This window comes from Malaclemys terrapin, chromosome 13, assembly GCF_027887155.1.
Source record: "Malaclemys terrapin pileata isolate rMalTer1 chromosome 13, rMalTer1.hap1, whole genome shotgun sequence".
NCBI lineage: Eukaryota > Metazoa > Chordata > Testudines > Emydidae > Malaclemys > Malaclemys terrapin.
Genome location: NC_071517.1, coordinates 25,099,356 through 25,120,979, shown reverse-complemented (window position 1 = coordinate 25,120,979; position 21,624 = coordinate 25,099,356). Strand labels below are relative to the sequence as shown.

At 46.0% G+C, this 21,624-nt stretch overlaps 1 protein-coding gene across 1 annotated transcript in view; it reads left to right on the top strand.

The window, feature by feature from the left end:
- DNAH9 (dynein axonemal heavy chain 9) overlaps positions 1-21,624 on the top strand; it is a 404,651-nt gene that overhangs the window by 80,990 nt on the left and 302,037 nt on the right. The window contains exons 23-27 of the mRNA XM_054048023.1: positions 4,684-4,836; positions 5,947-6,072; positions 6,958-7,197; positions 8,456-8,616; positions 9,387-9,543. Of these exons, the coding sequence (XP_053903998.1) occupies positions 4,684-4,836; positions 5,947-6,072; positions 6,958-7,197; positions 8,456-8,616; positions 9,387-9,543 (837 nt within the window). The remainder of the gene's footprint in view (positions 1-4,683; positions 4,837-5,946; positions 6,073-6,957; positions 7,198-8,455; positions 8,617-9,386; positions 9,544-21,624) is intronic.

Below are 21,624 nucleotides of genomic sequence, written 5' to 3'. Positions count from 1 at the left end.
AGTGCTTCAAAGGGGAAATCCTCAAATCTAAATCTGATCAGCCTTGATCTCTGAGCACGGAGCTCAGTGATAGCAATGCCTGTGTCAGGCAGGGCTCCCGCCATCCAGTGGAAATCAAGGCCCCTGCTAATTGATGGCTTCTCAATGTCCTTGTCATCTGAGGTTGATGGCAATGATCTCTGGCTCCGGATGGGCTGGAGTTTCCACACAGGAGACAGGACCAAGGCAGGAGGTGCCAAGAGGGAAGGGGCAGGCTGATGATGGCTCAAGTTATCTGGAGAGCTCCTCTGAGGCCAAATGCGTCTCGACTCCAGAGAAGCATCAGCACAGTGACTGCAGGGCACGGGAGGACCTGATCTTTCCCCAGTCCCCACCAAAGGTGCCCCAGACAGCTGATGCTGTCATTATCATTCCTTGTTTTGTGCTGTACTAGTGCCATTGTGCTGGGCACTGCGCACACATGGAGTACAGGATGGTCCCAGCTCTGAAGAGCTTACTTTGTAAGTACAATCAATATTTCCAGTTAGACCTGCTCCAGGGATTCACAAGCAGTGCTTAATTTGTGCCAGGGCACCTTTAGGCTTGGCAGTTCATACTTCCGGCACCTCTGGGCTGGCTGCATCAGTTATGGTTGTAAAAAAAAAAAAAATTGCTTGAGCCCTGGCACCTCTTTCACTACACATTAAGCACTGTTTGTAGGATCAACAGTTAAGAGGTACCTGGGCCAGGAAACCCATCCAGCAAGGTTGCGCTGTTCTTTTACACCTTTCTGGACTAGCTGCTGGTGCAGATATGGCAGGCCCCTCCTCACATTGTTGCCTCAGTCTTGACTTTTCTTTCTGGGAGCCCTGCCTTTGCACAGTCAAATGGCTGGCAGGAATGAATGGAAGCCAACAGTATACTCAAGACATGTTGGCATGCCATGTTCAATGGGAGGCCTGGCCTGCACTCTACCCCCACTGCCTGCAAGGATAACAAAAAAGTGAATACTTAGGGGATTCCCAACAGCTGGGCTCTGAGGAGCTGGGAGCCTGGACTGAGAAACTTGGCAGGATGCTCTCTTCAGAGAAGCAGGCTTGCAACACAAGCAGCGTTCCCATTTGAACTCATTTGACCTTCCATGGAGAATGTATTTTCTCAGTGTGGGTTAGCATTAAGCAGCAGCTCTTGAGAAGGGTTTTTCATGCTGACAAGGATGCACTGGGGCGGTTTGGCCAATTATGCTTCTGGATGGAGCTGATAGTGAGAAAAAGGTGCAGGGGTTGTGGTGGTTGTGGTTGAAAATGAAACAAAACCTGTATTTGAAAGGCCAAGCTTGTAAATGGATGTGTATGTATGAGGGGATATGGCTGACAGTGGTTGGCAGATTCTAGGGCAAGAGTGTTCTCTGTGGCGTATTTCAGTTTGAACAAGACTCCCAATAATCTCTGCTCCATGAATGACGACACTGAATAGAAAGCAGTGCACATGCAGCAGGTGTTTCTCCCTTGCAGGCAGCCACAGAAGACCCATTACACACAATGGAGAACAGTATGAATTGTAAAATATGGGCCATCCAGGGGTTCAATCAAATGATGACCCTAGCTAAAGCAAATGCAGATCAAGCTCTAGTGAGTTACAGTTCTTGTGTATGCAGACCTAGGTTAATAGAATGGATGTGTCACTGTCAGGGACATCAGTTCTGGAGGTTCTAAGTCAGAAATGCCTCTTCCAGAAGCAGTAGTTCTAGGGACTCGCCAATGCAATCAAGTCATTCTAAAGGTACTGCTACAAGGAATAACATCCACATGATTGACTGGACTATGGGATGGGGTGGGAAGGAACTGCACTATACATAAAGTTGAAACAATATTTCTGTTTAAAGAAATTCCCTTAACTGCATTTCCTGGCATTCCTAGGTTTTGTTTCCTTTTCCTGTCCCCAGCGGGGAAGAGTTGTATGGGAGGCATTGTTACAGTCTGTGCTTTGGAATCCCCATGTTCTGGAAGTGTATAGTAAGAAGTTCTGTAGAAAAATCTCAGCTTCACCTTAGCTCTGTTTTTCGTTAGTGAATATACCACCAATGTAGGTGAGGTTGATTATTACTAGGAGTTTGTCATCATTGTAATACCTGGATGTCTATACCATGACACAGCTAAGTCAGAGCGCCTGGCAGGCACAGCGGGATATTGGTGGGATAGCTGTGTGCACCCAGTGTATGTCTACACTGAAGCTGGAGTTGTCATTTCCAGCTCATGTAGGTGTACACGTGCTAGCTCTGATTGCACCAGCACTGTAAAACTAGCTGGGTAGTCATGGCAGTGCGGGTGGCAGGACGGGGTAGTGCCTGAGAATGAATCTAGTGTCTTGGATGGGAATCATACTCAAGTGGCTAGACCCTCCTGTGCCTCTGCAACTGCGTTGCTATTGTTAGTGTGCTAGCTCTGTCAGAGCTAGCCTGTGTACATCTATATGAGCGGAAACGTAACCATCTTGTTCCAGTGTAGACATACCTCCCGTCAATTGGGAAGCTCCAGCTAAACCCATTTTCTTTAGCAATTGAATAACAGGGCTGTGCTGCCATGTTCTGATTCATCTTGAAATTGGTTTGTAAAATTAACAGACGTTTTCATAGTGAATGCTGAGCTTTACTCAGTCCAGAGTCAATTAGCATTTCTATTTTTTTGTTAGCTAGTGGCGAATCTCTTCCAATTAAGAAACCTTTCAGATAAGGAGATATAGGATTATATGAAGTTCAGGTTAGTCAGGGCTCAGTGCATATATAGAAATGCCATTATTTTTTGCTAACATATAATATTTCTTATAGTTTCTCTGTGGTCCTTGGTTTTTTCAACCCTTGAAACCTCACAGTTGTGCATTTGATCAATACCACAAACACAGGGGGGAAAAAAACAGGAGACACACAGAAAAAATACCACCTTGAAATGCCCAGTGGTGTATAAAGGAATTCTGTGAGCATTGTCTGTTATACCGGTTTAAAACTGTTTACAATAAAATCAAGTAAATATCAAGGAGGATCGAATATGGATAAACTCTTGACCTTTCCATTGTAGTCTCTGAGCCTGTTTGATCATTCCTAACAGAGGATTAAATGCTCAACAATATTATCATAGCAGATCTGGCATTGAACTTGTAAAGATTCAGGTATATCCAAGGTTTTTCTGTTGGTGTTGAACTGAGTGTCAGAATGTTCTATAGAGAGTCTGTCTAGACTGGCTAGGCGTAGGAATCTGATTGGATGATTCGCTAAGAGGAAAGTGCTGCACATTAAATAAATCACAGAAACCTTTTCTTAAGATCATGAAAGCCAAGGGGCCAATCCTGCCATGTGCTAAGTGCCAATTGCCACTTGCAGCCCATTACCTTCCAGGATTGGGTCCAGTATGAATGTAAGTGGAACCAAACAGCAAAAAATATTAATAATAAAGGTCTATCTCTGCAATGCTGCTTGAAAAGTTTTTAATCCTTTCTCTTTCTGAGTCAGTGACCTGTGATAGACTGGAGACATTCATTTGTTTTATATGGTTTTCTAGACAGTCAGTGCTTGTAGCAGAGGACGGGTGCCTTAGGATGTGGGTTCTCATCTTACTGCAATTTAGCAGAGAGCCCCTCTCCTGTAGCAACTGGGGGAGGGCAGGTCTGAGTGACCAGCCGGATATCAGTTCATGACTTCTGTGGTGGGGTGACCCCAGGTTGAGAACACGTGTCTTGGGGGGGAGGTTACTGAGCCTTTACTTCTGGTATTAGTTTGCTTGTAACCCAAGTTGGTCAGTGACTAAAATTTGTATTGTCTGAAGGCTGGAAAAAGCTCTGGTGGTCTGGTCATCTTCCAGCAGAAAGCTGTTCATGTTGAAAAAACCCTCCCAAGCAATTCTAACTAATTGCTCCTTTTGAGCCCCTGAGTTGAACAAGCTTTAAACAGGTCATGGAGTCTGATTTGGTCTTTCACTCGTAGAGGTGATCCTTCTAGGGCAAGGTGGAGGCATCGTGGTGGGTTATAGCATGGTAAGCTTGCACTGCTGCTCTTCATAGTGTTCCTTTGCTGGGGACGAGCAGAGGCCTTCAGTCTCCAAGGCTGAGCACCTTTCAGCAACACAAAACTGACTTCCAGTAACAACTCTTTTGATTCACAGGCTGAGACAGCTGGGTTCTCAATACTTTCCCAGCAATGCTCAGTAAAAACCTAGAGCACTCCTGAGTGTAGGACTACATAGGTTCCTCACCATCGCTCTACCATCATTGTACATTGGGAGGCTGACCTGCGACTGATCACTTAATGTTCTGAATGTTTGCTTTGTGTGTGCATGTGCGTGTGTGTGTGTGTGTGCCCGTGTGTGTACGTAGGGGTGTGGGTCTGTTTGTGTTGTACAAAAGGTACCCTATCAGGTAACTGCAACATAAAGAATAAAATGTATCATTATTACTAGAGTATAGCCATTGAAAGGTATTTCTGTTTTCTTAGTGAAGAAGAAGTAGATGGTGCTTGTGTCTGTTCTAGAGCTACAGAGTTAGTCCTGCTGTGTCAGAAGGATGTGACCAGCCCATCATATAATAGGTCTGGCCAAAGTGGGATGAGAGGAGAGCGAACTTTTGGGAGTCTGACTGATGAGGGAGCTGCCCTGCTGATGAACACACACAGATCCTCCCACCTGAATGATCTCTCTACTACCATTCCCTGTGCAGGTGCAGCGCCATCTCGCTAAACTGTTTGACAACATGGCCAAGATGAAATTCCAGCTGGACTCTGAGCAAAAGCCGACGAAAACTGGCCTGGGGATGTACAGTAAAGAGGAGGAATATGTCAGCTTCAGTGAGCCCTGTGACTGTAGTGGGCAGGTGAGATGAAGCTGCTTCATTTCCTATCATCAGAATTAGATTGTGGCTGGTGCTTTTATCCCTGTTAGTTGTTGTAGTGCCTAGGAATCCCCAGTCGTGGCCCAGGGCCACATTGCACTGGTGCTATACAGGCGCAGAACACAACATTGGTCCCTGCCCCAGAAACCTAACAATTTATGCATCAGACAAGAGACAACGATGGAGCCAGACAGACAGGAGTACAAGGAAACGATGAGATGGCCTGTCTGACCCAGGCTGCCAGCAGAGCTATCATTAAAGAGTGGTAATGGTCAGAAAAGGAGCTGTATAAAAATGGCACCTCCCTACTGCACAGGTCACCCCCCTTTGTGTCGTTTGAGTCCTGTCTGCCCATGGTAGTGACAATGGTGGTTTTTCTCCTCTTGTTCTCTGTCAAGCACTGAAGGGTCAAGTAAAACTAAACCTGGCAAAATGTAAGCTGAAAACCAAGGGTTTTTTTTTGGGGGGGGGAGCGCAGGGGTGTTTGTTGGGAAAAAAGACACAATTTGGGGGGAAAAATCCACAGGCATTTCCATTAAAGCCGTTTGTTAACTGTGATTTTTTTTTCTTCATTTGAAACCTGTTGACTAGCTCTAATTTTGGTCTTAGAGTTCAGCACAGAATGATACTTTGTATCTCAATATACACTGAATTCCCAGAGAGCCAGCCTGGGGAGAGAGCTTCTGCTGTGATACATTCATCACAGCGAGAATTCCACCCCATGCCCAGCACTGCCCTTGTGTGAGTGCTGGCAGATTGTGCCCAAGTCACATGTGTGATTCTCCTCATGGCCTTGGGGATGGAAGATATTGAAGCAAATTACCCACCAGTGGAGTTCCGAATAGTGCTGCTGCAGTTGGAGATCTAGCAAAGTCACTATTGCGTTACAAATGTTGATTTAATGCCAGCTAGAATCCTGTGAACACATGCGAAGGCTAAGACACAAGTCTCAGCTCAATAGCCCTGGGCCTAGGACCAATGGGGGGTGTTTAATATTCAGTTAAAGGACATTAATACAGTCCATATATTTACCTATTGCACAAAGTTCCTCAGTGGACCAGACATGTCACTGTGTTTTAATACCTTTGCTAGGTTGAAATTTGGCTGAATCATGTGCTGGACAGCATGAGGGCTACCGTGAGACATGAGATGACAGAAGGAGTGACTGCTTATGAAGAGAAACCAAGAGAACAGTGGCTCTTTGACTACCCTGCCCAGGTATTTGATTACATCACATTTGTCTCCTCTTCGACTGGCCCGCTAGAGAAAGCAGCTCTCAGTTTAGCCTCTTGGGTCACTATGCAAGTACAGGGCCTCTAGCCAGGCCCCGGGGTGGGTGGGGAAGCTCTGTCTGGCTAATGCTCCTGGACTTCAGAGTCCAGGAGCATGCTTTCCATTGGTCATAGGAGACTCCTGAGCTGGGGTTTCAGGCAGAGTCCAGTGGTTTGGTTCTGTGAGCTCAGTGCGGGTACAGTATCTGTGTGTTTAATGACAGGGTGCTGTATAATGAGACCAGCATGCAGAAGTGTCAGTGCTGCATATATGGAATCATAAAAATGTAGGGCTTATTATGGGTCCTCTAGTCCATCCTCCCGTGCTGAGGCAGGATTACATGGACTTAGACTCTGACAGGTGTTAGAGCTCATTACCTTGGAAGGGGATAGTCCCATGCCAGAGGGAGTGAGTACTTTACCTGCCTAGCGGCTGAGTGAGGAGTGCAGCAAGAAAAAAAACCTACAGGAGGAAATGAAATAAAGCAACTCCTCCCCTCCTTTATCTTGGAGGTTCTCATCCCCTTTTGTGAATTGCTTTTTCTACTAGCCCCTCCCCTGCTACCCTGTGGCATGTAAAAACACTGATGTACTGATGAATAGCTGCGGAATTTGGCCTTGTCTCTGATGTTGGTGTCCCAGGGTGTGAGTTCAATGCAGCTCTCTGTTGCAGTGTCTGTTGTTATTACCACTTTGAGAAATACTTCCATTTTATGATGCAGCTGCTTGATTTTTCACAACCCCACAGCTTTGCTGAGAGCATGCTGTTAAATACAACACACGGTGTCAGGGCTATTATGCAATGGATGATGAAATAACTCCCTTCTCTAAGGTGGCACTGACCTGTACCCAGATCTGGTGGACCACGGAAGTTGGAATTGCCTTTGCCAGACTGGAAGAAGGATATGAGAATGCAATGAAGGAATATTACAAGAAGCAAGTGACCCAGCTGAATACCCTCATCACCATGCTCATCGGTCAGCTCTCCAAGGGTGACAGACAGAAAATCATGACCATATGTACTATTGACGTACATGCTCGGGATGTCGTAGCTAAGATGATAGCTCAAAAGGTTTGCCGATATACCACAAGACATTACGCCTTTTCAGCACTGTCATTTACTGTGTCCTAGCAGTGTCTGATATTAGAGCACAAACCTCCCAACGAGTTAATGGAGTAAGGAAAATGGCACCATCTTTGATCTTCCTGAAATATGAAATGTGTTGTGGCCCCAGTAGCTTCTCGTGTCCCAGTCCTCCTCCCTGTACTACACGTCCCCTCTATATCACTCGTGTCCCAGTCCTCCTCCCTGTACTATACGTCCCCTCTATATCACTCGTGTCCCAGTCCTCCTCCCTGTACTACACGTCCCCTCTATATCACTCGGGTCCCGGTTCTCCTCCCTGTACTACACGTCCCCTCTATATCACTCGGGTCCCGGTCCTCCTCCCTGTACTACACGTCCCCTCTATATCACTCGTGTCCCGGTCCTCCTCCCTGTACTACACGTCCCCTCTATATCACTCGTGTCCCGGTCCTCCTCCCTGTACTACACGTCCCCTCTATATCACTCGGGTCCCGGTCCTCCTCCCTGTACTACACGTCCCCTCTATATCACTCGTGTCCCGGTCCTCCTCCCTGTACTACACGTGCTTTAAGGGCACATGCATGCCCTAGCTTTTGTTCAGTCTTCCTTTAGGGCAGGATCCAAAGCCCATTGAAAGCAGGTGAAAGATCCCCATTGACTTGACGGAGCTTGGGATCCATACCCCTCCCTGCACCAGCACCTCACAAAGAGCAAAGCTGCTTTCACAACTGGCTGACTGTGGAGCTTTCTGCACCTTGGGCTGAGCCTCGTTAGCAGTAAACTGATCTCAATGGCAGCTCTCACAGGAGCCTGGCCTCTCTTGTCCAGTATGGTCCTGCTCCTGCAGGAGGCTGGGTGGGAGGGAGGTTGAAATGGCTCCTGCCAGGTCTGGCTCCCCCTGCAATAGCCTCGCACAGCTCTCTGTCTTGCCCCCCCTTCCTTCCTCATCTTTCCCTTTTCACCTTCTCTCAGGCCCCTCTTTGCACCTTCCTCTATGCTGCCCTGGAACCTTTAATCTGTTCTCTTGCCCCCCTGCAAGGGAGGAAGCTTGGATTTGTCCCCCTTTATTGATAGGAAACTGAGGCACTGAGCAGTTGCCTGCTGTAATCATCAAACACTGGGCCCAATTCAGCCCTAGGGTAACTCCATTGAAACAAGTCGACTTACAACAGGATTGCATTTGGCCCAGCATCTTTAACCCTTTGCTTGTTGAATGTCAGTGAACGTGTGGGTGCATTTGCAGGTCGACAGTGCCCAGGCGTTCATTTGGCTGTCGCAGCTTCGGCACAGATGGGCTGATGAGGAGAAGCACTGCTTTGCAAACATTTGTGATGCCCAGTTTCTGTACTCCTACGAATACCTGGGCAATACGCCTCGGCTTGTGATCACTCCCCTTACGGACAGGTGGGTCACTGGAATGTCTAGAACCCTTCTCCTGGCATACTGCAGCATCAGAGCTTCCCACGTGGGAGTAAGAAACCACTGTCCGTGGCATAGAAGGGTTGGTTAAGACATCGGAATAGTTCACAAGTGTTTTCCTTCTCTCCACGTTCCAGCTGCCCTGCACAGTGCAGCTCACACACTATCTCCCTGTAGCTCCTCTGTCGGTGTGTAGCGCCGCTTGCAGAGCTCAAGGGGGTCTTCAGAATCCACCAGTGTCATCCCCAGGCCTGTCAAAGGGGGTCACTGTACAGTGATGTGAAGCAGAGTGCTCTGAACCTGGGACTGCCACGTGCTGGTGTGAAACACTAAGCAGGTTGCTGGGTTTCCTTTGCAGCTAAGCTAGCCTGGCCTCACAGCCACCTCTCAGTGATCAGCCACAGGGGGCATAGAGTCATCAGACTGCTGTGAAAATCCAGCCCTTGGCACAAAGAGTTTGGGCAGCCCTGCTGCAAAGGATGCTGGCTATACCCTAGAGCAAGCACAGCAAGGCAGAGGCAGTAACTTGCTCAGGAGGATTTTTCAACTTGCAAACTCACTCTGCATGTACAGCCTCAATTCTGCAGAGTAAGGGCTCCCTCAGCATGCATGAGTTTAGTCCCATTACCCTGCGCTGTGTCGGTGGCCTATTGAGTGAGCACTACCTGAGTACACACTGGCCCAATAACGATATTGTGACTCTGCGCTTGGGCACTCTGACTCATTCAGATCTCTTTTCTCTTTGCTGCTGGAAGATGTTACATCACCCTCACCCAATCGCTGCACCTGACCATGAGCGGGGCCCCAGCTGGGCCAGCAGGGACTGGCAAGACCGAGACGACAAAAGACTTGGGGCGCGCCCTTGGCATCATGGTGTATGTGTTTAACTGCTCTGAACAGATGGACTACAAGGTACTGGGTCTGACGTGATCCAGGGTCAGGTTGTGTCAGGGGAGCATCCAGGGGGAGGGACAGGGCTGAAATGTCTCAAAAGCCTAAGGCACTAAGGAACATCTTATTAGAGGGCTTATTCCTTCACCCGCTCACTTCCCTGGTCCTTCTCGCATGAACAGAGAGCAACAATACCTGAAGTCTGAAGGTGCAAACAATTTGATGTTTATTGGGGTGAACTTTCAGCAAGCATGATTTCAGTTTTTTTCCTCAGTGTCCCCCTTCCCAGCTCTGACACCACAAAGCCCTGTCTGTGTCCCTGTTCCCATTCCCTGTTCCCATCCCCCCTTTAGCAAAACATAATTCCAATTCCCCCACCCCCATTCCCTGTTCCCATTCTCCCCCTTTACTTCTTGATTGACTGCAGACTATATAGTAAAACTTGAGTTCTGCTTAACCAATTATTTTACTGAAATTTAACTAACCAATCCTAACATATTGTAACATGATTATTTAACCAATTATATTCCACCACCTTAATTGGTTTACACCCAACAAAATTAATTATACAGCAGACAGAAACAATCACAGAACCAGACAGAGATTATACAGACAAACAATAGGGAAGTGGAGACTACAGTGATAGAACAATTCAGCAATGAGGATTTTACACCCCAGCTATTGATAAGTGAGTTCTTGCCAGACAGAAGAACAGGAGTACTAGTGGCACCTTAGAGACTAACAAATTTATTAGAGCATAAGCTTTCGTGGACTACAGCCCACTTATGCTCTAATAAATTTGTTAGTCTCTAAGGTGCCACTAGTACTCCTGTTCTTCTTTTTGCAGATACAGACTAACACGGCTGTTACTCTGAAACTTGCCAGACAGGATGCTATTAAACTAAGTTTTCTTTACATCTTTTAGGCTCTTCCCTTTCTCTGGAGGTGATAGATCGGATCACCTTTCTAACAGCCCCAGATTGCCTTATTTTAATGTGACTAGTTTAAAATGTAAGAATGTGACAGTTCGCTTTCCAGCTTATGGCTGCCTCTGCTGCTTAGCCAAAGGCCTTACCTAGCCTAAGAACAGGGCCTTAGACTGTCACAGTGAGAAAAGGCCCTGTACAGGCAGACAGTGATTTTGATTCTTTCTTTTATACTTCTATAACTAGCTAAGTGGTAAGAATACACGTAAATTCTTAAAGTATAGGCCTTTGCAGACAGGCCTGAATATCTATATCCTAACATTCCACCTCTTTTTTTTTCTTTTGGGATCCTTCTGCCCAGGTATTCCTGGAAAAGCATAGGACATATGGCGACACATTTCCTGATAGGGCCAGGCATTAAGATGGAAAGTGTTGCTATTTTATTTGTCCCACTGCCCCTTTGTGTAGTAGAGTGCCCTGCACCTTCTCTCATACGGGCATACCACACCTATTTTAATTAGTGTTCCAGACTTCCCATTATAGTGGGCCCGAGAAGGTTGGGTTCAGGTTGTTTAGTACACTGTGGCGGGGGGAGGGCTTACTACATTACTTATAGGTTATCTCCATATGTAACATAACACATGTACAGTTAACAATACACCAGTTACTATGATAATTTACAGCAATACCCAGTTCTGACCATGAAGTATGGTTCAACATTCGAGCCACCACCAAAACACCACCTCTCCTCCTTCGACAGTGTCAAGATTTTAATGTGTTCAGTTGCAACAAGCTGCCCATGCAGGTTTTGCGTGCTTTTGTCCATATCGTAAGTCCATTGAATGTCCACAGAGAAATGGGTTATTGTGCAAACCAACTTAACCACTTGGTATGGAATCAGGCCTGGTTCGATTATTTACAGCAATAAGAGTTACAGATTTATTTGTGCACCAAAGTTTAGACAGTAATATGTACAGTCCCAGCAAAACACCTTAGACACAGTACACCCAATTACAACAAGGAGTCTGGTGGCACCTTAAAGACTAACAGATTTATTTGGGCATAAGCTTTCGTGAGTAAAAACCTTGCGAAGAAGTGAGGTTTTTACTCACGAAAGCTTATGCCCAAATAAATCTTGTTAGTCTTTAAGGTGCCACCAGACTCCTTGTTGTTTTTGTAGATACAGACTAACACAGCTACCCCCTGATACAGTACACCCAATTGTTCACCCCTTGCCATAGGCCATTGATTCTGCTTTTTCATACTTATAGGAGAGGGGCACATTTAAACATTTTTTTTTATTTACACCATTTTACACACCCCTTCATTGATTCCCAGTGAGCTCCTCCCCTTTTTATTATTTTCATAGGGCTTGTGGAGACCACCTTAGTTGCCGTTCCATTTTTAGGTATCACGGTACCTATTACACAGGTGCTGGCCTTTTAGTAGAGCATTTTGCATTTTTATGCACATTTCCCCCCAGATCAGTCTTTTGACGCCATCCCCACCCATGTCATAAGGTTTTTTGGTTATTGAAACACAACAATGCTAGCAACAAGACAAACACCACAGACAAACAACACAAAACATAGATTTATGGGATTTTGGGTTATTTTTTCACTGGCGCCAGTTTGCTTGTAGAGTGTTTGAAAAACAAAAGAAACAATTTTCACCCCGCTGGTGGGGACAGATTATTGCTTAATAATAATAGCACTTTTTTTACAATTTTTTTTGCTAATTGTAGGAAAAACAGAAGAATTACCTTTAGGCTGTTCTTATTTTGTTTTATAGTTAGGCTAGTGAATTACCCCACTCACTGGTCATTTATGAAATTTATGAGGTGGTGTACCTCAGTTTCCTCTCTTGTACAACAGACCAGGTTTGCAATAGTTTTTTTGCTGTACCTAGCTTTAAGTTTATTTTTAGGTAATAGCTGAGAGACAGCTTTAGATTTTTGCACTGCACGCACACGCGTACACACACACACACACACACACACACACACCCTCCCTCCCTTCCTCCCTCCCTCCCTCCCTTATGGTTAACCTGTCCCCTTATTTTCAGACTTGACTTGTTTTTTCACCTCCCTTTTCCGGAGGGCCATAATCTGAGTCTTCTAGTAGCTTGTTTGCTGACCAGATGTATTTATTATTTGCAGCTCTTTTGTGCTGCTACTTATGGGCAGTTTTTTTCTTCCCCCATCAGCTAGGTAATTTGCATTTACACAGAGGCTTTTTGGCTTGCTTTTGGATCCAAAGCTATTAGCAGCTTAGAGACTGTTTTAAAAGGGAAACATTTTACTTTCACCAGAGTTTTGATTACTTTTTACTTTTATTTTTTGCTTCAAAACACACACAAATTTGAAAAAGAAAGCACAACCTATTGTGGCTTTTTTTGGAGCCCTAACAGTTTTGTTAGCATTTTTTAATGCCTTTTTAAATATACACTGCACACATCCTGGGAAAATGCACATTTCTTTGATAGTTTAACCTTTATAACATTATATTAGACATATTAATTTTACAGAAGGTGTAACTGCCTCCCCCGTGCCCACAGAGTTTTCATGCACCCACCCACCAAAGCGACAGTCCGGTCCCCCAGAGCCACCCCAAGGCTTAGTGTTTCCATCATTGCTCCCCTTTCCCTTTTCTTTTTCCTGTGCGCACACACAAAATTCTCTTTTGCCTAACATCCCTTGCACTGTGATTACTCTTTTTTACACAACTATACCCCAATTACATTTTGTACAACTAGAGACAGCCAGGGGCAGCCAAGTTAAGTTTCAATAGAAACCCCTTACATTCCTTTAGTGATTTTGATTACATTACCCAATAGTTAAGTAATGTTGATGAGATTATCTCTCCGCCTGCTACAGTGATAGAACAATACAGAAATAAGAATTTTACACCCCAGCTATTGATAAGTGAGTTCTTGCCAGACAGGATGCTGTCAAACTAAGTTTTCTTTAAATCTTTTAGGCTCTTCCCTTTCTCTGGAGGTGATAGATCGGCTCACCTTTCTAACAGCCCCAGATTGCCTTATTTTAATGTGACTAGTTTAAAATGTAAGAATGTGACCGTTCGCTTTCCAGCTTATGGCTGTCTCTGCTGCTTAGCCAAAAGCCTTACCTAGCCTAAGAACAGGGCCTTAGACTGTCACAGTGAGAAAAGGCCCTATACAGGCAAACAGTAATTTTAATTCTTTCTTTTGTACCTCTATAACTAGCTAAGTGGCGTCTGATGAAGTGGGTATTCACCCACGAAAGCTCATGCTCCAATACGTCTGTTAGTCTATAAGGTGCCACAGGACTCTTTGTTGCTTTTTACAGATCCAGACTAACACGGCTACCCCCCTAATACTTAAGTAATAAGAACACACCTACATTTTTAAAGTATAGGCCTTTGCAGACAGGCCCAAATATCTATATCCTAACACATCTGATGGGTCAGTGTGAGGTCCCTTTGGTTATCTGCCACTCTGCCAATTGTCCGGCTCCTCCTCCTCCAGCATGAGCTGCATGCATGTGCATTAGACCCTGGGGAGCCAAGGACGTGCTCTTAGTGAGGCAGAGGCCAGCCTTCTGCTGTCCCCGGGAATCATCCTCCCTGTGGGACTCTTGGCCTCTGGTGGGGCTGGCTGCAAGAGGCCGGAGGCTGACCCAGCATGGGGGTTACAGCAGTCACCCCAGACTTGCCAGTTTTGCTTAAGACAAATACGTAACCGTCCAGGAGCCCCATTATTTGTACAGTGCCCAGCGCAACAGGGTTCTGGTCCATCATCGGGCTCCTAGGCACTACTGTAAATCACGCCATAAATAATGCTCAGCACCTAGCTCAGTGGGGACCTGGGCCATGAGAACAGCTCCTATGTGCTACACTTATTCAAATCAACTACAACAACAACAGCATAGCACACTTTACTGGTAAGCAATGCAACTAGGGATTTTCATATTGGGTCGGATCTGAAAGAGACAGTGATTGCAAAACCCAGATTACTTTGCCGTTCACTTTCTGTATTTGCTCTGATGCGGTTAGCATTCTCCTTTGAGTATATGTCCCTGTGGATGCTCCACCGTAGGATGTGCATGCACCCATGAGTTCTCAACTGGAGAGTGCAGAGTTGTGTCCGCAGTCCCATGGCTGCGCAGAGCAGTGCTTCGTGGTCTGAACGAGGGCAGATAGGGAAGCAAAGCCTGACGCCACTCAGTTCCCTCTCAGCTGCCTGCAGCTCGAGATGAAGAGTTCTGCTGTCTGCTGCCCTCAGCTTCCCACCTTAACTAGTGAATTCTTTACTTCATTTGTTTCTTTTAGTTACCTGTTTCTGATGCTTTTATTTTATTTATCTTCTGTGTGTGTGGTTGGGGTGGGAGCTCCTTCCCCTCCTCTTCTTCTTTGATCTTTTGTTTTGTGTTCGAGTGTAATTTGTTATGCCCCAGTCGCCAGGGTTTAAGACCTGTCAGACTTGCCACTGGTCCTTTCCCCGCAGTGACGGACACTCCAGTTGCCTGCAGTGTTTGGGGAATTCTCACAACTCTTCTAAATGCACGGTCTGTGTGAGTTTCAAAGGCAGAGCTAAGAAGGACAGGGAGGCTATTAATGGAGCATGGCCAGCTCTGGAGGGGTCTGCTTCCTCCTCCATACATTAGGATCCACATTGCAGAGCACCCTGGCCACACTGGCTGCTTCAATTGCAGCCCTGGGCAAAGCAACCTACCTCTCTGAGCTAGGAGCAGATCAGCTCATAAGACTCAAGAGACTTCTCATCCCTCTAAGGTTGCGGCAGAGACTCCAACTGAGTCCGGTACTGAGGCATCGGTACTGCGGAAGAAAACCGCTTGGTTATCCCTACCACTAGGTCAGTTACTGCGACTAACTTTGTGTGACGGCTATCATAGCCCTCCACCCTCTTCCAGGTTCCTTTCTTCTGTGGATCCCATCATGTCTGATGAACCTGACTCGCCAGTGCTGGGAAGATCTACCAGAGCCACTTCCTGACACTGCTGCAAGAGCAACAAGTTGAGACTTGCTTAAGTCTCCAGCCTTCGGTACCAAGTAGGACATCAGAGACCCCCACACACCTTAGTTCAGGGGAAGATTCCTTAGATCAGGAGATCTCAGTACTGTGCTAGCCTACCCTCATGAGTCTCTTTCATGAAGAGGATCCTGGGGAATCTACCAGACATTGTAGCTTTGTAGGCCCAGAGATTATGATTATCACTGGGGTCCCTTCCTTTATCCCCCTCCCCAGCGGGATTAGTGGGACCTGTGGGACCACTATGGTGACGAATTCCTAAGACAAAGCACTGGCACCCCCAGCACTCACAGACTGTCCTAAGGTACTGTACACCTTGGAAGCACATACTTCTTTGGTACCGGCCGACGAACAGGAGGAACGAGAGTTTCAGGATGAGGAGATTTCTGTAAAGATCTCTTCATCTTCAGACAACGTGGTAATGCCACCACCCCCCTCCTACGCTGATGACTTTAAGACCTTCCAGGACCTCATGAAAAGACAAATGGACTCACTTCAAATTCTGCTGGAGGAAGTGCAAGAATGTAAACATTTCTTGGTGGACACCCTGAACATCAGTACCCAGGGAAAGATTGCCTTGCCACACATCCCCTATGGCAAACACCTGCCAAAATCCCACTGACTTGTAAGGGGGCAGAGCAGAAATACTACATCCCACCAAAGGGAATGGAGTACTTCTTCTCCCAGCCCTAGCCCCAGTTCCCTTGCACTGGATGCCACCAGTGAGAGGAATTGTCAAGCTCGCTCTAGGCCCTCTCCATCAGATAAGGAATCCAAGTGGTAGGACTTTCTGGGAAGGAAGAGTTACACATCACCCGCTCTCCAGTTTCGCATTGCCAACTACCAGGTCTTGATAGCACAATATGATTTCAACACATACTCTAAATTTACACACATTATTGATCACTTTCCATGAGATCAGAAAGGTCAGTTCCAGTCTATTATCATTGAAGGACATGTGATTGCGAAAGCCTCTCTGCAAACTCCCTTAGACCTTCTCAAGCTGTGCCGAGAAGGAGTGAGAGCTATTCCCGTAGCACCTGCTTGGCCGAGACAGGTGTGCTACTCACACCTCATCCACCTTTTGGAGGCAACACCCCTCAAGCTTCCTAACACTAAGGACCTATTGCCACAGAACTCAGGGTCCATTACTCATCCCAGCCCCTCCTCCCTGAGACTGAGAGCATGGCTCCTCAGTGGCTCTCAGGCATGGAACTGATCTGCTTGGACAGAGTTCAGTCAGTCCTCCTATCCAATAGAAAGCCCAGTACTTGCAAGACGAACCTGCAAAAGTGGAAGCGCTTCCAACCCTGGTGCTCCTTCCCATCTTCTCAAACTTCAGAAGTTCCATTCTCCATGATTTTGGACTATCTGTTAGCACTAAAGACACAGGGTCTCTCAGTGAGCTGTATTGAGTACATCTGGCCACCACCACAGTATCCATTTTCCCATCCAGGCCTTCTCAATCTTTCCCTGCCCGGCAGCAATCAGATTTTTTCAGGGCCTATACAACTTCCTTCCTCCCATTTGTCAACCCCCCTCCAATGAGACCTCAAGTTGGGTTTGAACACCCTAAGGAACCCCTCCCCCACATTTGAACCAATGGTAACCTGCGCCGCCCTCCAACTCTTCCTCAAAATTTCTCATAAGAATGGCCATATTGAGTCAGACCAAAGGTCCATCCAGCCTACTATCCTGTCTGCCGACAGTGATCAATGTCAGGTGCCCCAGAGGGAGTGAACCTAACAGGTAATGATCAAGTGATCTCTCTCCTGCTATCCATCTCCACTCTCTGACAAACAGAGGCTAGGGACACCATTCCTTACCCATCCTGGCTAATAGTCATTAATGGACTTAACCTCTATGAATTTATCTAGTTCTCTTTTAAACCCTGTTATAGTCCTAGCCTTCAAAGCCTCCTCAGACAAGGAGTTCCACAGGTTGACTGTGCGCTGTGTGAAGAACTTCCTTTTATTTGTTTTAAACCTGCTGCCCATTAATTTCATTTGGTGGCCCCTAGTTCTTATGTTATGGGAACAAGTAAATAACTTTTCCTTATTCACTTTCTCCACACCACTCATGATTTTATATATCTCTATCATATCCCCCCTTAGCCTCCTCTTTTCCAAGCTGAAAAGTCCTAGCTAGTCTCTTTAATCTCTCCTCATATGGGACCCGTTCCAAACCCCTAATCATTATAGTCGCCCTTCTCTGAACTTTTTCTAATGCCAGTATAACTTTTTTGAGATGAGGAGACCACATCTGTAGCAATATTCAAGATGTGGGCATACCATGGATTTATATAAGGACAATAAGATATTCTCCATCTTATTCTCTATCCCTTTTTTAATGATTCCCAACATCCTGTTTGCTTTTCTGACTGCCGCTGCACACTGTGTGGACGTCTTCAGAGAACTATCCACGATGACTCCAAGATCTCTTTCCTGATTAGTTGTAGCTAAATTAGTCCCCATCATATTGTATGTATAGTTGGGATTATTTTTTCCAATGTGCATTACTTTACATTTATCCACATTAAATTTAATTTGCCATTTTGTTGCCCAATCACTTAGTTTTGTGAGATCTTTTTGAAGTTCTTCACAGTCTGCTTTGGTCTTAACTATCTTGAGTAGTTTAGTATTGTCTGCAAAGTTTGCCACCTCACTGTTTACCACTTTCTCCAGATCATTTATGAATAAGTTGAATAGGAGACAGGCAGTCACGTGGTTTGTAGGGCAGCAGGGATCACTGAGACAGTGGTGCAGAGGGAGCAGGTTGCCTGCGGGCGGCTCCAGTTCCTGACTTTGCCAGACTCTTCTCCTAAGTGTCCCCACAGGACTGCAGAAAGCCAAGTTATCCAAAGCCAGGATACTCTGAAGAATGCTAGATGACTGATGAATAGGCTGTAAAACTGAAAATAAAAGTAATTAACCCAAAAGTACAACAGAGACTGAAAGACTGTCATTTGGAAAAATAAATGGAACAAGAACAGGATCCTGCTATTCTAGAAGATGCAAACGTTAAAGCTATTAAAGAAGAGATCAAGAAAGCCTTTATGTTTGTCAGTAAAGGACTGAATACTGATGAATTGGGTCAAAAGGAAGAAGCAAGGAACTACTACAAGCAAGGACTTGACCACTTGCTTAGAGGAGTTAACATTCCATCACAAGGTCCTGAATGTACAGGATACCAATGGGACTCTGCCAGACAAATGCAGCGAAAGATGCAAGAGACTTTACAAAATGTTAGAACTCAACTGAATATTCTAGAACAAAATACTCCTGCTATGCAAACTAATGCCATCACAATGAATGTGCCCCTAGAGGTGCCCAAGTTATACCCAATGATTCCCACTAATGAAAAGCCAGCAAGGCTCCCTGCACCTAATTCTCTGATTCCACCATCTGGGCCTCCTGCAGCAAATGAAAACGTTGCAACTACAAGCAAAGGGCAACCTCCAGCTATGAGTCCTTCATCTCCAAAAGCTCTCTCTCTACCACATGAAGCTCCTCCTGTGTATACTCCTCAAGCTACTGATGGGCAATATACTGTATCTTATGGCACAGACTCTGGGGAGTTTTCATCATTTGGAGAGGACTACTACACAAAATGTTCTCAGCCAGCTCCCCTTGAAAGTCTAGGAGTAGATGCAGATGAATGGATCCTGATTCCCCAAGGAGTACAGATATTCTCTAATTACCATCATCTCAGCAAGGTGAATGGGGGAGCTGAGAGCATCCTTCGCAGACCCACCGTACACTACCTTTTACAAAGAGAAGGTTTTTCTGGTTCCTCACCTGTACTTCCTCCCAAAGGTTTCCTCAGAACATAACATTAACCAGGAGATTCACCTACCAGTTTTCTACCTAAAGCCTCATGCCCCAGAGAAGAATCAAGCCTGCATGCACTGGATGTTAGGAGGGCCCTGCTTTCTATCTGAACAGGATTAAACCATTTGGGGCTTCTCCTAGAGTATTTGTATCAGTTGCAGACAGGATGAAAGACCAACTGATTTCCACACACAGACTGTCTAAATGGGTTTTGGGTTGCCTCATGACTAGCTGTGATAATTCTGTGGCACAACTCCTTCACAGAGTAATAGTGTGTTCTGCTGGAGCTCAGTCCACATCTATGGCTCCATTGAAAGATGCTCCCATAGCAGAATTCTGCAGGACTGCTACTTCATCCTCTGTCCATGCCTTTGCCAAACATGACACCATCTTACCTGCTTCCAAAGATGATGCCACCTTTAGTGATGCCGTCCTTCAAACTGTCTTGGACTTATCTCTCAGCACCCAATGAGTGGCTTCCATGGTGGAGCATCCATAGGGACAGATACTCAAAGAAGAAGGAGGTTACTTACCTTATAGTAACTCAAGTTTTTCGAGGTGTTTTGTCTCGATAGGTGTTCCACCTCCTGCCCGCCCTCCTTCCCTTCTGCTGTGGAGCTAGGCACCACTGTTGAGAAGGAACTGAGTGGTAACAGGCTCGTGCCTCCCTATCGGCCCTCACTCAGAGCATGAGGCTCAGTTCTGCTAGGTGCAGGCCTGTGGACACTACTTTCCAGATACCAGTTGAGAGTGCGCACATCCTATGGTGGAGCACGCATAGGGACAAAATACCTTGAAGAACTCAAGTAACTGGAAGGTCTGTAACCTCTCTTTCTGTCTGTAGATCTTCCTCCATTGCAGTCCAGCTTCCCATCCTGCTCACAAAGTGTTGTTTTTGTTATTATTCATCCCACAGAAAAGTAAAAATCATGGATTTATGATATCCATTTCCTTGGAAATGCCTGTGATGTCATAAATTCAGCATTATGACTTCACTGTAGCGTCAAGGAGAAGGATAAACTGGACTGTAAGAGAGAGACCTTGTCTGAAACTCAACTAGATTTCACTCTGAACAGTTTGGGCGTGGTGCATGGCCCTGACCCTAGGTTTAGATCTGCCCCACCCAAAGGGACAGTTATTTTCAGAGCAATGCAACTAGCATTGGTGAGTGTTGCTATACCTCAACTACCAGCTAAAATATCCTCTTAGGGCCAAACTCTGCACTGGCTTCCACCCTTTGTAGCCCCATTGTCACAGTAATCAGTGTAAATGATGTAAAACCAGAGCAGGATCTGACTCTTAGGACTTGTCTTCATTGTAGCACATTAATTTGGGCTTGGCCTGTGTTTCTTCTAGTGCCGTTCCCTTCCACACACAAGACCCCCTCACCCAAGCGTGCTGCTGCTGCTGGTTTACAGCCAAGCTCTCTGGCCTGGCTGGAGTGTAAGCTAAAGCTCAAGACATGCTTACTTTGGTCTGATAACGTGCCCACTTTGCACTGAGGACACAGGCTAACCCAGTGTGCCTTTTGGAGCATGCTATATGATGCCCTTGTCAGCTGCTGCATAATGGTCCATCACTCCAGAGAACACATCTGAAAATGACATCCACCAGCTTGTGTCACCGCCAATCTAAGCCTCCCTCCTACTCAGTAAATAGCATGTGTCACCTGAGCCAATATGTTCAGTCACCTCCCAGGCCTTATATCAGCATAGCCCTCCATCTTAAGTTGGCCAGTATTAGGTGCCCACCTGAACAGCACGACTTTCCTTAAGAAACCTACATAAAACTGATTCCCCCAACGCATTCTCCTTATCAGGTTTATTTCATTCTCTGAGTTCATAGCCAGGTAGCAGTTGGTCCTTAACCCTAGCTCTATGGGTGCTGATATGGCACCATTTCCATTTTTCTTCATGCCCCTGTGAGGCAGGGTGGTTATCCCCATTGAATTGATGGGAACTGAGTCAGACAGGGTCTGTCTACATTGCATTGTAAACCTGGGTCTGTGGGACCCCAGCTTCTGGACTCAGTGTTTCCAAGTCTGCACTTGAGCATCCATATTACACTGTAAACCTGGGCTTACAATTGCTGGGCCCAGGTCTCACACCTTAGTGTGTGGGGTAGACAATACCCAAAAAGGCTAAGGGCCAGATTTCCAAGGTGCCTAGTGGGATGTACAGAGCCATCTAAGTGAGTTAGGCACCTGATCAGGCATTTTTGAAAATCCAGCTTGGCACCTATCTGCACCAAACTACCTGTGGAAATCTGGCACTAAGTTAGTTGCCCAAGGTCAAAGTCTGTGGTCAGGCAGAGAA